This window comes from Crocodylus porosus, unplaced genomic scaffold (assembly GCF_001723895.1).
Source record: "Crocodylus porosus isolate Cpor-Errol unplaced genomic scaffold, CroPor_comp1, whole genome shotgun sequence".
Lineage (NCBI taxonomy): Eukaryota > Metazoa > Chordata > Crocodylia > Crocodylidae > Crocodylus > Crocodylus porosus.
The window spans coordinates 54,589,441-54,605,883 of record NW_017728951.1 but is presented as its reverse complement, the minus strand read 5'-3'; the positions used below and the strand labels follow the sequence as shown (position 1 = coordinate 54,605,883).

The following is a 16,443-nucleotide window of genomic DNA, read 5'->3' as shown; positions in this document are numbered from 1 at the left end:
CTAGCTTACATTCCACCTACAGAGTAGTGCTATTGAATGACAACCATATCTAAATAACAGAAATAATTGCAGAGCAGTTATAAAGTGACTGTGCTTGCAATGTGAATGTCAGGTAGCCCCAACTGTATACCCTAGGTGCACCTACATGTGAAATTAATTTAGTGTAATAGTCTGGCATAGTTCGCACCAGAGTCTACTGCTTCTGGGCACAGTATTTCCATGTGTTAACAGGACTGTAGCACATTGAGCCAGGGGAGTCAGTTTGCCAGCCTGAGGCTGCTCTGCCCTGACTCAATGTGCTATGCAGGGGCTGGCTGGGGCATGAGGGTGCTACAATGTGGGGTTAGCCAGCAGGCAGCCCTTTACCGTAGCACTGTCATGCCCCAGCTGGCTCTGGTCACCATTGACACATGTTGCGGTGGAGTAAATAACTCCACCATTGAATAGTACTTATGTGGGTAATATTATCTTATGGTGGAGTTAATTAGTTTACTCTTGCCTAATAGCACTGGTCGTGTAGACAGTGACACTTTACTGTGGAGCTAATTCATGAGTAAGCACCTTGTGTAGATGCATGCCCTGCTTGCAACTCTGTTAGTCTTCTTTCTTGTCCAAATAATGATGTGACTGAAGACAAACTTAGGCCATCCTGCCTGCAAATGACTCATTCAAACTGCACAAAAATCAGTAGTATAACTAAGGTGGGATAACTGAGACAGCAGCTCTGGGTGCCAACTTGTCAGGTGGGAGAGGGAGGGAGACAGAGGGCAGAAAGCTACACAATCATGTTGGTGGTCCTGGCAGCTGGAAGTCACCACTCCCCAATGTGTCACTGTTACCCTGGGAACTTTTGCTGCCCTGTTATACCTTTGCCTAAAAGAAAGTATTAATTCCATTTGTAAAAACATGTGAAGTGCCATACTGGGTAAGACCAATGGTCTATCTAGCCAAATATCCTGTCTCCGACAGTGGGCAAGTGGCTGCTATAGGTGGAGAGCATTAAACCCGATATCTCTAGAGTCATCTATCCCCTATTCAGTACCCTTGCTGGCATCTAACATCATAGGTTTAGAGATGCCAGAGGAAACATTTCCAACCATTCTGTTCCAATAACCATCAACAGATCTATCATCCATGAATTTATCCAACCCCTTTTTGAACCTGGTAATGCTATCTGCCTCCACCACCTTCTGCAGCAATGAATTCTACTAGGTAACTATGAGTTGTGCAAAAAAGTAGTTTCTGTTCATAGTTTTAAATCTCTTAGGTACTAATTTCATTGGGTGCTCCCTAGTTTTAGTATTCTGTGACTTGGTGAACAACAGTCCCTGTTCACTTGGTCCACACACTGTATCATTTTATATCCCCCTCACCCTTCTCCTTCCCAAACTGGAGAGTCCTAGCCTTTTTAGTCTCTTCTGGTATGGAAACTGCTCCATGCCCTTGATTATTTTGGTTGCCCTTCTCTACCTTTTTGTAACTGTACTATATCCTTTTTGAGATGCAGGGACCAAAACTTCACGCAGATTGAGGCATACCATGGATTTGTATAATGGTGTGATGTTCTCTATTTCATTCTTAATGATAGCAGGAGTTGGAGTCAAGCCCCTGCTATGAGTGCAAGAAGCTGGCCCAGACAGAGGATAACTCAAATGAGCACATCTAGGAGAACCATGTGGCTACAGGTGTACCAGGAAATGGGTCTAGGGACAACCTGAAGAAGGGGTAGACCCAGAGGAAACCCATCCTCATTGGCTCAGTGAACCAGCCAGACCATTGAAGAGAGAGCCAGAAGATGAATTAGTGTTTGGTGTCCCCCAGAGAGTGGAGGTTACAGCTCAGGCACAGAGTTGTACAACCCACATGGTGATGTGGGACCTAGATGGCTGAACCAATGAATCCCACAGAAGCTGGGATGAGCCTTAAGTAAAGAACTGAGTGACCCAACAGAGGAAGAGCCAGCCAGATTAGTAAAGGGCTGGTCTGGTGATTCTGGGGACAGGCAGAACAGGATCCATACCTGGAGGCACTCAGTGAAGGCACAGCAGTGCCAGGATTAGATAAAATATTTCAGGGAAATTTAATTTAGCAACTGTGAATGAATTTCTAGAAATGATCAAAAAATGAGAAGGAAATTAATTTAGGAACTGTGAATGAATTTACAGAAATGATCAAGAAGCAAGAAGGGAATTAATTTATGAATTATGAATACATTTATAGGAATGATTAGGAAGCATGAAGTAAATTAATATATAAATTCTGAAGAGGTGAATGGGAAGCCAGTAAGTGAATTAACTTGTGGACTTATGGAATTAATTTATCAGATTCCTCAAAAGAAGAGGAGTGAACTAATTTGGGGACTCCTCAAGTGAGTGTGTCTAACATTATGTTTATGAATAACCAGTTGACTTAACAGCCAGATAGTGATTTTGTGAGAGTTGAGACAAGAGTTGGGGTTAATTGATGATGTAAGGAACATGAAAGGAGCCCAGATAGAAGCCCCAGACTAGATCCTTAATGTAGAACTGGCAGGAATCTTTCACCACAGACCTGAGAGGAAAGGGGCAGGGTATAGGGGATGTGGAGCCCTACAGAAGAACCAGTGGCCTACCCAGTCCCTCGGGAGGAAGGAAGACAGCCTGAAGAGCCAGAGGAGGCTCCGGACGCTGACCCTGGCAGTGGCGATCAGGAACAGCTCAGCAGGGTGAGGGATGAGCTGCAAGCAGCCCCTGCAGCCAGCAAAGGCAGTATCAATAGAGGAAGCAGAGGGGTGGATGTGATGACCCACACTGCAACAGGTGGGAGCACTAGGGCCATTTGGGAGGCAAAGGAATCCCCCCCTTTGGGAGAGTCCTGGCAGGAGCAGCGTGAAGGGCTGCAAAGAGACAGGGTGCCTACCTTAGTTACAGGGAGAAACCAGGCATACACAGAGGGGTATGAGGCACCCGAATAGTGATCCCACAGAAGGGAGAAAAGTGGGGCAGGACCGTACCCTGGGAAGAGCCGGATAAAGTGGGAGAGATGACCCGAGCAGGAGTAGGGGCCATCCCATGGAGAGGTCTTAGAGAATGAGCTACCTGGTACCCTGACGTATAGGACCAGGAAAGGGGCTACTCAGATTTCCCCACAATATAGGAGAGTGTTATTTTGTGTTTCCTTTTGTGTTTCCCCGTTTGGAGGGGTTGAGGGACAGGAGTGGACGATATGGCTGAGGTAACAGGTACAGGGCTCGTAGGGGCATCACCTTTAGTTTAGGACACAAGTGAGGTATCTTACTCTGGAGGGAACAGGTTTCACGGCCAGGATTTCTGACTACAGACAACCAGAGGCGGGGTGAGAGAATCAGCCTTGAGAGCTGGTACCCAGGACAGGAGGGGACTTGCAAGACCTCTGCAGCTGGACAAGAGTGGGAGTGTGGCCAGGAAGACCCAGTGACCCATCAAGGTGGCTTAAGGTCAGGGTGTAGGGGTGGCGGAGCCCCGCAGGTGACCGCCGGACAGATCTCATGCAGCAGAGGGAACCCAAGTAGCCACCCCACTACTGGGAAACATTCAAAGTCGTGGCAGGTGAGATTGGGGAAGGCCACTTGAAGAGTAAACACCTACTCAACAGTTCACTGGAGTCTGTGAGGCATATACCAGTGCCCACTTGAACTAAGGCCGCACGTGACTGGATGTTCGAGGTCCAGTGGTCACACCAGCATTGTGTACGTATAGTTGAGGTGCATTACCTTGGACTTGTCGACAGTGAAGTTTATCTGCCATTTTTTTGCTGACTAACTTAGCTTGGTGAGATCTTTCCACAGCTGTTCTCCATTAACTTGAGACTTGGCTACCCAGAATAATTTGTGAATATGAGACATTTTATTATTTAAAATTATTAACTTTTGATTGAAGGCATCTCATTTTTCTGTTCAGTTAGACAATAAAATATTGGACTACTCATTCAATTAATTTTGCTATATTACCAAGAACATTCAATCTAAAATATTACATAAAAGGTTGAACAGAGACAACTTGGAGTGCATTTTCCCTAATTAGACTTATTTGGACCTTGGATACATTACAAAAAAACCTAGCAAATGTTTAGGCTGGTTCTAAAGTAATTTAATGTAATTACAGTAGTAGCTTATTTGGCCTTCAGTCACCAAATGCTTGCCTCTGGGGACTGCATGTGTTTTCTGTGTGTATTTGTGTTTCTTTCAGCTATATTCCAAAGGGATGTCTTAAATGAACTGGCCTCCTTTAAATAGCCAGAGCATTACTACTAAACTCTTTTGCAGCGTCTACTATGGTAAAGCAACTATTTAAAGTGGCATGTAAACTGAGAATAAAAACCCTCCAAACAATTCAAATTCCATTTTAGGAGAATCTACTACATCAATGCATGTCTAAACAGTCTTGAAATACCAGTGGCTTGATTCTTAAAATGGAGGAGAACTCAAGTTTTAAAATGCAGTAAAAGAGATAGACAAAAATACATGTATCAAATATGGACAAGCAGGTGCTAATAAAATAAAATCTATTTAATTTTTATTAATTTATTTTTATTTAATAAATACAATTTAACTTGGATCTTCTCTAAAAATCTGAATAAACATCTTTGTCACTTCAAAAGTTGAGCTAAAGAGTTTTTTATCAAATATTTTTCATTTTTACATATCCCTGGTATCATGACTCAGAGCATGACTCTAGGACCTGGTCCCTGCAAAAGCAGAAAAGAACACAGATCTAGAGGTGATCAGAAATGACTTCTTCGTTAAGACAGCAGGGACTACTGTTTGCCAGAAGAAAAAGTATCTGTTTTGCAACATTTTCAAAATTATGAGAATCAGGTAAACAAATAGCACACCGACTCCCTACACTTAGAGACCGAAGGTGACTCTATGCTGGGAAGGGGAAATGATTGAGTGCAAAAGAGAACAGAAGGCTGAAGTGGGGAAGACTGGAAGCAGAGCGAGCAGTATTGCTTGTCTGGAGAGCAAGTGTTGCAATGGTTGTTTTGGATTGGAAAATGTGCATTTCATGAAACAAAATGTATTTGCTAAATATTAGTATGAAATTATGAATCAATCTAGCCCTTTTCCCCAAAAGAAAATAAAAAGAATACAACAGTAAAAGAAAAGAAAATATCAACAACAGAAAATTATCTCTAAATTTCTACTTAAGGCTAAATAGCTGTTACCAACTCTTAGTAATGCAGTTACATAAACAGAGCAGTTCATCTGCAGGCAACCTTCACCTCTACCTTTACCCTCTCATAATCACAACAACTGTTGTTTCTATGGCTGCACAATCAGTAAGTCTATATTGCTGCATTGCCAATGCTTCTCCTCACTCATATTTTCCAATATTTTCAAATCCATTTTTGCTTCACTTTCAGGAATTACAGGAATTCACCTGAACTTCCTTCTGCAACTTACCTTCAACCAGCAGGATCGTGCCAATGGCAAACACTTCTAATTCAGTGAAGCCTTCGGGGAGAGGGTACGAAGTGACCATATTTGCAGCAGTAAAACTAACTAATTCAAATTCTGCCCCCTGCCCCCGCTCTGTTGACTTTGCCTTGGATTGCCATATCTTTTAGTATCCCCAGGCAGCAACCTTCTTAAAGGGCCAGTTCACATGCAGGCACATGCAAGTTATTATCTAAAAGCTTTGGATTTTTAGTGTAAATATTGAAATCCTTACAAGAATGCCATTAATGACCAGAATTAAAGCAACCTCCCCTCCCTGCAAATCGTATTTCAGACACCACAGAAGGAAAACGTTCATCGCATTTACAATAGGTCTTTGTAGAGACAAGTGTAAGAAGGCTCTCCAGTTAATTCTGCAACACAGAAAAGGAATGAAAGGTCATAGAATGAGAGAAAAGCATCTAATATACAATTCAGTGCAAACTGAAAAATCTTATATTTTAAAGGAATTTCTGTATGTAGAAAGGTATGGGGCAGGGTGTATTTTTTTTACAGAAATTGCTCTGAATCATTTTCCCCAGACCATATTTTGCTTGTATTAATTAATTCTATACCATTACATTAAAATGGAAAAGTATGCCAGAAAAAAATGTCTCACTGACAGACTGACTGAAGACAAGTACATGCTGAAAAGGCAACTATTTTTTATAAACTAGGTCCTAAACCTGCATCCACATGTGTGTGTGTGGTGTTTGTTTTTAGGTCTGCATTCTTGGTATGATGAAATGGGCTTTACAGAGAATAGGAGATGTACAAAGAGATTGCTCAACCCGCCCCACTAGAATAAACAAAACCACAAACACTAGTAAATGCAGTTGTTTGCAAGTTCTGTACCTTTAAAGGGACTGTGGTATTGTTTTAATTGCTTATTTGGAATTAACTGCTAAATACATTAGTTGGAAGGTTGTGACCTGTAGAACAGAGGTGATACAAAAATAGTATTTAAGTATTACAAAAATTAGGCTATTTCTGAGAGACAGCTTCACAATTTTACTACTTCACAGAAACATGTGAAGATCACTGTCAAAAAATCATTAGTTTTGCCCATCGCTCAGTTTTTTCTTTATGTTTAGACTAAGACATTGCTGTGAGCTATTGTGTAATGCTGATTTTTTAAAAATGGCTAGAACATTAGAAATTTCTGTACTTATTTCTGCTTTTCCTCTTCTCTTAGGTCATTTATTTCTGTTATTTCCCTCTACCCTCTCCCATTTTCTGTCCTTGAGTAAAAACAGGTACTCTAGGAACCCTCTGTGTTAGTTGCTTATGTGAGACCCATTAAGACAATACTGGGGACTTCAGTCTTTATCCTCCTAATGCCTTGGTAAACTAGGGAAGTGCACTATAGTGTCATTACATGGATGGGGAACTCTGCGACTTACCCAAATTTAGACAGGAAGACTATGGCCGTGCAGGAAATTGACAACAGTTTTCCAAGACCTACACTGAAACATAGGACTATTCATCCTCTCCAGAGTATAAAATAAGTTGGACTCTTTATAAAATGCAAACTTTATGAAGTACATGTTACTTTTATGAAATACATGTTACCTCTAAGTGATACCACTTTTACCTTTTAACCAGTTCCTCTATTTGCAATGCATTTTACTCCTGTAAGCACATTAAAAAAATCAGTAATCTGTAAGTCATGAACTTTGTTTCATAGGTTTTGAAGCTTGTTTGTACATGATGATCTCTTAAGAGAGCCCTTCGGAGAAAATGTTTTGCTAATATTTGTACTGATATTTTCCACAGCATAGAGGATGGCCCTGCTTATACTCTTTTTCAATTTCAGAAGAACAGATTCCATGAATCCATGGCAATCACCAGCCAAGGCCTAGAGGTACAAAGCCCTGACTCCTGATAGCTTTAGAATTGGCAAAAACACCACTGTGTTTGCTCAGTGGGGTTTACAAAGAGAAATTGGTGGAATTTACAGGATCTTTAGCTAAAGTCTGACTCTGGTATATCTGGCCTATACCTGAGCTTCATACCATAAGAAATGTGGCATCTCTGGGCTAGCATGTATTGCCTTAGTTCATGAAAATTAGTCACCTTGTCAGACAACCATTTTATTTTACTGGCCCTGAAGGACAACAGCCCCTGCATTCCCCATAATGGTACAGATTTTGTTAGTGTTATTGAAGGCTGTATCCAGAGGTTGCAAATACCAGGTGGTTTGAGCTACCAGGGTGCATAGCAGGATGGACATATTGTTAGATCAGTTTATGTGCTCATTGAACTACAGCTACTTGGTGATCTGGTTTTACACCTTGGGAATATGATCTTGGGACTTTTACAAGGTTAAATTTGAAGAATGAAGCTTTGGATGAATGTGATTGTGGCTAGGCCAGGGCTGCCCCTAGGTCATTTGGAGGGCTGCATGCCACACTGGCTGTAAGCCCTGGGCCCCACAGGTCACAAGCTGCATACCACTGGGGGCTGCAGGGGCTCCCTGGGATCCTTGACATGCACAGTAGGTCTGTGTGAAGCTTTGGTAGCCGATTTGATTCGGAGGAGATTTGGCCCAATTTGGCAGCCGAATCTCCGAATCTGAATCATATTGGGAGACCAGTTAAAAGGTCCAAATTGAATTGGAAGCCTCTGAATCAATTTGGAAAAGATTTAGCCCAATTTGGAGATTCGGGCATAGACTAAACAGGCAACAGTCCTCGAGGACTCTGGACACAGCTGCCTCTAGATGGTAAGTCTGTTGTGGTGGCTGGAGAGGCGAGGAAAGGGATGTGGGGAGGCAGATCAATGCGCCGACAGTGAGGGAGGGATTGCGGCTGGGACTGGGACAAGCTGCCCAGCTGGGGCAGGGGGGCATGGGACTTGGGGAGGGGGCCAAGGGAGTGTGGGATGTGGGCGCCCACACCCATAGGAGCGGGAGCTATGCCCTGCTGCTGCTTGTCCAGTTTGGGTAGGGGAGGGACACGATGCAGGTGTGGCCGCTCTGGAAGGAAGGAGGCAAACTGCAGCAGGACATAGTTCCTGCTCCCAGCACTACTGCACCAGCATCCCATGCTCCCCTGCCCTGGCTGGGCAAGCAGCAGCAGGACATAGGCGCCGCTCCCTGTGCTGCCGCACCTGTATTTCATGCCCCCCCCTCCCCCTCCCCGAGTCCAGTGCTCCCCTACCCTGGCTGGGCAGCTTGTCCCAGTCCCAGCCCTAATCCCTTCCTTGCTGTGGGGGTGTTGATCTCCCCCCCACCCCACATTCCCTTTCCCTGCTTCACATACCACCACTGCCATGTAAACCCCTGTGCTGACATCACTGTGCAGGTGACCCCTGCACTCCTGCTGCTTGTGGGCCAGCAGTTGAACAGCTTTAGGCTAGGTCATATGTAAGATTCACTTGATCAGAAAAGCTTGCAAGGTGAGTTTAGTGGGGAGCTGTTGAGCCAACTGATATTGGCAGGGCCTCAAAAATGTGAACTGTGAAATTGCCAGGATAACTTTGTATTTTGGTGAATCAGTGATTGCATAAGGGGCAAAAATGTATAGGGCTAATGGCATCCATGTGTGGGATGTAGGGTCTGACACATAGTTCTATATCCTTAAAGCTTGGATTGGACAGAAAGAGATAGTGGCCCAGTGGCAGAGGGGATAGGAGCATTACATACCAGTCCTTGCTCCATCAGTAGCTAATATATAGCACGTATCAGGTTACTGAGGCAGTTCCTAGAAGCAAATGAGACCTGGGATTTCATGGGTGGCACTTATACCCATGGGAGAAGGGAAAGCATGACATCTTCACAGACTTAAGTCCCTGCTTGGTACCCTTTGCCTGGGGGACGATGGGATAATTCATAAGTAAGCTGAGCTCCAGGTGAAAGGTCTTCTCAAGTTATGGGTTTTATAAAGGAATCCATCCCTAGACTTTATCCTGATTTTAGATACCAGCTATATGAGAGTGGGGGATGAAAATATAATACTCCTTTTCAGGATTTAAAAAAAATGTAGTCTGTACTTTAATCCATCCCTGTATCTGTTTTTAACACATCTGCTCAAAAAAGCAGGGGCCATCCTGACTTCTGCCAGTCCAGGTAGCTGTTTGAAGCCTGTGTCTTAAACTGCAGCCAGCCTACTCTATGCTTGGGTAAACAATCTTAGTTCTAGGTGGTGAAAATATCCAGTCATAGGATTTGTCCTGTGCATTTTTAGTTTCATCTATTCAAAGCCCTCATGTTTCTTGGTGTTTCCTGAGCAGACACTACCAGATGGATTATACCAGCTGGGATTTTTTTTTCTGGTGTGTATCAGAGTCCACTAGAAGCTGAGTAGAAACCAGACTCACAGGAATTACATTTCTAGACTGTTTTTTCCCCACAGAGAGTTGGCTACTTTGTTAACTCATTCAAATTTAATTACTGTTAGTAAGTGGTGGGTATTGGGAACCGGAAAGTTTCTTTTTCTTTTAAGTATCTTAAATATTGACATGTATAAACCTTATTTACTTTGTCGCTGCCAAATCAAATAACTTAAAATCAGTTTTCAAAAGCAAGCGCTCTGCCATTTATAAATTATTCAGGGGCTGATTCAAGACCCGTTGAAAGCTGTGAGAGTCTTTCTGTTGACTTCAGTGGGTTTTGAATCAAGCTCTCATTTTTCACTTTTGACCTTGTATCAAGAAGATTTTTATAATAGTTTGTTGATTTAATAGTTTGTTGATCTATATGCGAGCTGTTATTTATACTTTATCATGCAACTGCTTACATCATTTAATTCCATTAAGTATTTTCCAGGCAAACTAATATAATTATGCATACAGTAGAATCTAATCATGATTTGCAATTAGTTGTACACCTGATAATTTATCTCTGAATTGTATTATTTTCTTCATCCGCCCGAGTTTAAAGAGAGATTATCAGTAATATTTTATAAATAAACAATTATCCATAATATTTTATTATTAATAAATGCCTCTGGTACAGCTGCTATGCTTGGCAAGAGTGCATGGCTTCATGCTGTGTCTGACACATCAGTTCTTTACATGGTTGTTTCTAATTTATGCATACAGTAATAACTACTTGTTGCAAATCATGGAAAAAAGTATTTTATTTATTTATTGGGGCTTTACCGTAACAATGATACTTTTTGAATTCTTGACAGTTTGTGAACTGCATCAGTAAAGTAAACTCACTTCACTTTAGTCACATTACTTAAAAATGCTTGACTGTTTCCAAGGGTTGTTGGGTTGTAGCCATATTGGTCTAAGATCATAGGCAGACAAGGTTCTTTGGGTAAATGCAATATCTTTTATTAGACCAATTAAATAGTTGGAAAAATTGTTCTTTGCAAGCTTTCAGACACAAACGCCCTTCCTCAGGCATATAGAAAGTCTGCAGGTGAATTATCCTGCAAAGAACATGTTTTCCAAGTATTTAGTTGGTCTAATAAAAGATATCACATTTACCCGAAGAACCTTGTCTGCCTGTTTGCAAGTTTTGGCTGTTGCAAGTTATACACAGATCAGATATGATCTTGCTAGTTTCCCAGTAGATTTTACAGGATATTTTTGCTGGCCAGCCCATCAGTCTTTATAAAATATGCATAGCTATATGCACAGCAAAAAAGTGCAGTACAAAGATAATGGAACACTCAAACACATTCATGAATGTTCTGTAAGCAATCGATGCTGATGTATTGTTCTATTCACAGCAGACCTTAGCTGAATTGATCTATTACTATTTGGGTGCCTTCATAATAATTTCTTCTGACTTAGGTTCAGCCAAGTTGTCTCTGACTCTTTATATTAAAAACACCTGTTCAATGACAAACTACAACATTTTACCAGAGGCAGTCTCAATGTATAGGCACACTAAAGGGTAGTTCAGTTAAGTAGTAGCAAGAGCTCTCAGTGGAAATGCTACTGATTGAAGGTTAGGGGATAAAACAAGAGGCACATTGTCTGGAGACTTCTGATTTAACTTGGCCAACTAAGCTGGTTTTAGTTTGCAAGCAGTCATTGGGAAAATGTCTAATAGTCACTGATATGATCTCTGCAGTGTGAGTAAAGATGGAAGATAAAATGGAGTGCAGAGTATAGTAAGCTTACTGGTACCAACCCTTTGACCATGTTTACAGCCATTTAGTAACCATCTCACTCAAAATAACAAATTTCTTCAATGTGAATGTCTAATCTAATTTTCTACCAGGTCGCCTTCCAGAATTATATATATATAGAGAAATAATGGTGAACACAGAAAGTGTTTCTTGGTTTAATGCTGTAAGATGAGGCACTACTTTTGGCAATGTAGTTCCAGAGGGTTGCTAGCTCTGAAATCCATTGCTGGGTACCATCCCTATCCCTACAATAACTGTTACTGTTGCAGGCAACTCTATAGGGGATTCTCACAGCAACCACCTTTTGATAGTGGTGTTGGGATGTTACTGAAAGCAATCCTCACTCCTTCCAGAGCAGACATATTGCTTCAGTCAGCTCAGTCTCTGTACACATGGGTCTGGACAGAAAGATACTGAAGAAGATTGCTAGGGAATTTAGAAAGGATATAATTAATATTTAATAGGTTTTTGAGTAGTTTTTGTAGAAACTTGTAGTTTAATTCCTGTTACTTCCAATACAATAATTCCATAAGGGATGTGAACAGTACATGTATAGTGCATACAATCTACAAAATTATGTAATGCACAGTTGCAGTAATTCAGTCATATTTACTAATTATCAATTATTAGAGAGATTAAAGCAGGGAGCCAACTGTTTGCTGCTTCTTTCAGCTCCCCTAGAGAAACAGCAACACAGAACCTAATGGTACAACATTTCTTTTGTGAGTACATTTCTCGCATGGTAAGAGAGAGAACCTTTAAAACCACAATATTTTACCAAATACCTAATATACATCTAGTAGTGATTGTTTTTGTAGGGATCCTCCCACACTTTGTCTCCTGTAGATACTTTTCATGACCCCATCACCTGCATCCTGTTTCTTCCAACTACATGACCTGTATAGCTTCCAGTTTTAGTGAAAGGTATATATCTTCATCTTGAGACTGACATACATTTGGTTTTCCACCTGTCTGAAGGGATAAGTTCAGTCATTCTCAACAATAAGTTCAGTCATTCTCAACAACTTCCTGCTTTTTTTTTTCTCCTGCAGGTAACTCATAACAGTCACTAAAGTTGATAGAAGTTATCTGTTACCTACAAGAGAAATATTCCATATTGTGTGGCCTAAGGTACATTATTTTAGTTAAATGGGAGGATTTGATAAAATTATTTTATACAATGTTATAAACGTTACATGTGAGTGAATAACTTTGATTTCCCATTCCATTTACTGTGTGTTTTCAGATTTTTAACTTCTGCTTTTTGATTCTGATTTCAGAGAAATGAATAATAAGTAAAGTTCTTAAGATGAGTCCCTTTTATGATAGGGAGTAATAAGATTCTAAAGACCAGGCTACACTGTCCCACAAAATTGAATTAATGAAGATTAAGGCAAAAAATTTTCAAGCTCCTTAGTGCTATGATGTAACTTCTGCATTATCTTTTTATAGCTAGCCAGATAATAATGGAGGAATGAAATTATTCAGTTCTTGTTGTTGCAAAATGAGAGTTTCAGTCCCTGTCTTATTATTGCTTTTAATAATAAGGAAATATTTTTTCCTCTTCAACTAAATTTAATTATTTTCTGAACAGAGTCCCTGAGAAGTGGAATCTCACCATAAAATAGAACTCTTAACTAGGAAATTGCCTTTTCAGATGCAGAAAAAAATTTGAACTGGATATTACGTAAGTACCTTAAAAGCGATCTGCTAAATTAGAGTAAAAGAAAATGCCAAGAAATCAAAATGTTCTTTGTTTAAATTCTGGCTAAATGTGGTGAACTGTAGAAGAATTTATGTAAGAGAGAAAAGCAAACACTGTTATAGTTTTTTAGATACTCCAACATATATTTATGCAGTGAGAATGCAATGCAATCATTAGGGTTAAAGGTGGGGAGGTTAAATGCAGGCACTGTGGGAAGAAAAGACTTTGAATCTATAAGCCAAAAAAGGAAATCATTAATTATCTGGGACTAGAATGGCAGGGATATTAGAACTAAGGTGCAGTTTCTAATCAGCACATACTTTCCTGGTCTTCCTTTCCTTTACTTCCTTTCATTTCTTGTGAGGGAGGTTTCCTGTACACAGGCCATCACTAATGGGTGAGCAAATGAGGGCCAGAATATTCATTAAAGATCAGAATCAGATCACCTAATGTATCCTGTGAGTAGCCCCATTTGTTTCAATAATGCTATTCTTTGAATCTGGCCCTTATCTGTTTGAGTAAATCCTTCAGAATTAAAAGGTAATATTTTGGATGACCCCTCCTCCAATATCTCTCAGAAGTGGAATAACCAGTCACAAAGTAGAAACCATATATGTAATGAGTGCTAATAATCCATAAAAAGGTGCAACACTTACTCCAGTACTGATAGCAATCATAGAATTGCACAGGCAAAATAATACTTACATTATGCTTATCATTTATATGGGCATACAGTGCATCACTGAACATACTAAAAACAGAGGAATTCACTATTCTGAAAAGGCTAACATTTAAAAAAATAAAATATATCCTCAACAAAAACTTTCCTTTTCATTCTTCTCCTACCTTTCATTCTCTTTTTCTGTTTTCATCTCTTTTTCAGGTTTCCTGTGTCCCTGTGTATAAGGCTTTCCTTGTAATATCCAAAAGGTTAATTAAAACTGCCGCAGGGCCTCTTATCCAGCCTATGAAATCCTGAAAAGGAGGCAGGGAGGTTAAGCAGAATATAAAAGTTTCTGATAAGTGGGCTGGAATGTGGGGGTGTTATGTTTGATAGAAAGCACCATGTTCTACCGGTGCCTGAATATGAGACAGACAACACAGGAGGTTTAATTCTTCCAGCATAAATAGTGAGGATGATGATGCAGAACAAAACAAGCAGTTTCCTAAGCAAAGGTGACCCTGCAAAGCTTAAAGTAATACTATTATCAGGGTTCAAATCAGGAAAGACTTGCAGTCTTTAATATTGTTTCATGACTGTCTCTGTCTTGTAGGTTAGGTTATTACTCTCAGTGTTAACTTTTTTACATTCTTAAAAAATAATTGATTTTACAGAATGCAGACACAAAATACATATATCATCCTCAGCAAAAGAGGCACATGGTATCTTTAAAAAGGCTATTTGCCCTAAACATGTTCACAGTACGCACAGGATTATTGTGTCTCTTGTTCTTTACATGAACTCATGTAGGTAGAATTGGTCATCAAACAATCATGCTGTAACTGCTCAGGTGCGTTCCCTATTTATTATAGTTAAAAGAAGAACAAATTAATTCCATGCTTTAGGACTTCTGCTGGTTGCTTACTGACAGTCAGATCTGGAGGCAGGGAGGAATTTTCCGCCAGGTCTAAGTGGCAAGGAGCACTGTTTTTTGTTTTTGCCCTCCCATATGTCATGGAGAATGGTCCACTGTCTATGATCATTTAACTGACTGATTTTCTTCCATTGCATGGGGCAAGGCACTGAGAACAATCTTGTCTCTCCTACTGTCTTTGTATGACATGTTGGCTTTTTTTTTTTCTTTTTTTTTCTCTAAAACTCCTGTGTTTGGCATGGGCTGCCAGGGCAGGCATTGTGCCTGTGGTGTGCAGGAGGAGTGGAGTGGTTGTTTTGAAATGATTTAGGGTAAATGACAATTTTAAAGTTAGTAATTTGTCTTAATTCATTTATGAAGCTAAACACTTTATCATTATTGAATGATATGATTTTTCAAATGCATACATTATACAATGCATCAATAATTACTATTTGGCTGAGATTTTTTTCTTTCCCCTCTTTCTTTCAAGGCATTGTGGTGGCCCTGTAGAAAGTGTGCCCATTTGGATTCTATACAGTAGGACTATAACCTTTTTGAGTAAGACCTATGTAGGTTTAAATGTAATCAGGAACTCCAAGACCGTGGAATGATTCCAGATTGTATAAATTAATTCTGCTTTCTCATTTGTATTTGTAGTTTCTATTTGATAAGATCCTTTCATTTTCTAGCTCAAATCTCAGTGCAGAGTTGCTAAGTGTAAAGAAATTAAGTAACATAGATACAAAACCAAGCTGCTAGCTAGACCTGATAGCTTTTCCACTACACGAATACCACAGAATATATCTCTATCACCATAGAATCACAGGGCATGAGAAAGTAGGGCTAGTAGAAATCTCACAAGATCATCTACTTGAACCTGCTTCTTGAGGCAAGATCACCCCTGACTAAACAATTTCCGTCAACTGTGTCTAATCTGCTCTTGAAAACTTCCAAGGACATAGATTTGGCTATTTCTCTAAGTAGCCAAAGTTCTTCCTAATTGCTAACCCAAATTTCCCTTGCTGCAGCTTGAGCCTTTTAGTCCTATCCCTACAGCCACAGAGAAAAGTTATTTTCATGTAGAAGGTTATATCATCTAAGGTGTGAGGAGGAGAGGGTCCAGAGGCAGGTAGCAAAGATGAGAGAGGGCTTGGAAAGCAAGTCATATGTGGAGAGGCTGAAGGAGATAGGCATATTCAGTTTGTGAAATAGGTGCTTAAGAGGGTACGCGATAGCAATCTTCAAAAACTTGAAAGACTGCCATATAGAAGAGGGAAAATTCCTGTTTTCTCTTGCTGCAAAGAGAAGGATGCAGACTGGCTTGAAGGTACAACAAAGTAAATTTATATTGGAAATCCAGAAAAACTTCTTCACTGTTAGAACAGTGAGGCAGTGGAACAGACGGCCTAGGGAAGCGCGGCGTCTCCATCACTGGAGGTGTTCAAGAAGAGACTGGACAGCCACTGATCAGGGATGATCTAGGTGTAGTTATACCTATGTTCTACTTTGGATATTAACCATGTTTCTGTGCTTTGTTGGTTGCTCCTTCCCCCCTCTTTCTGCTACATGTGTCAGGGTGTTATTAAACCTCCCTCAGAGGCCTTGGGTTTCAGCTGC

At 40.5% G+C, this 16,443-nt stretch overlaps 1 protein-coding gene across 2 annotated transcripts in view; it reads right to left on the bottom strand.

Moving 5' to 3' along the window:
- Positions 1 to 5,632, bottom strand: part of RGR (retinal G protein coupled receptor) — a 32,437-nt gene extending 26,805 nt beyond the window's left edge. Inside the window, exon 1 of one of the 2 annotated variants that reach the window (XM_019556322.1) lies at positions 5,423 to 5,632. In XM_019556322.1, coding sequence (XP_019411867.1) covers positions 5,423 to 5,501 — 79 coding nt within the window. In that variant the 5' untranslated portion in view covers positions 5,502 to 5,632. The remainder of the gene's footprint in view (positions 1 to 5,422) is intronic. The other variant, XM_019556321.1, reaches the window with a different exon arrangement.
- Between the last annotated feature and the right edge of the window lie 10,811 nt (positions 5,633 to 16,443).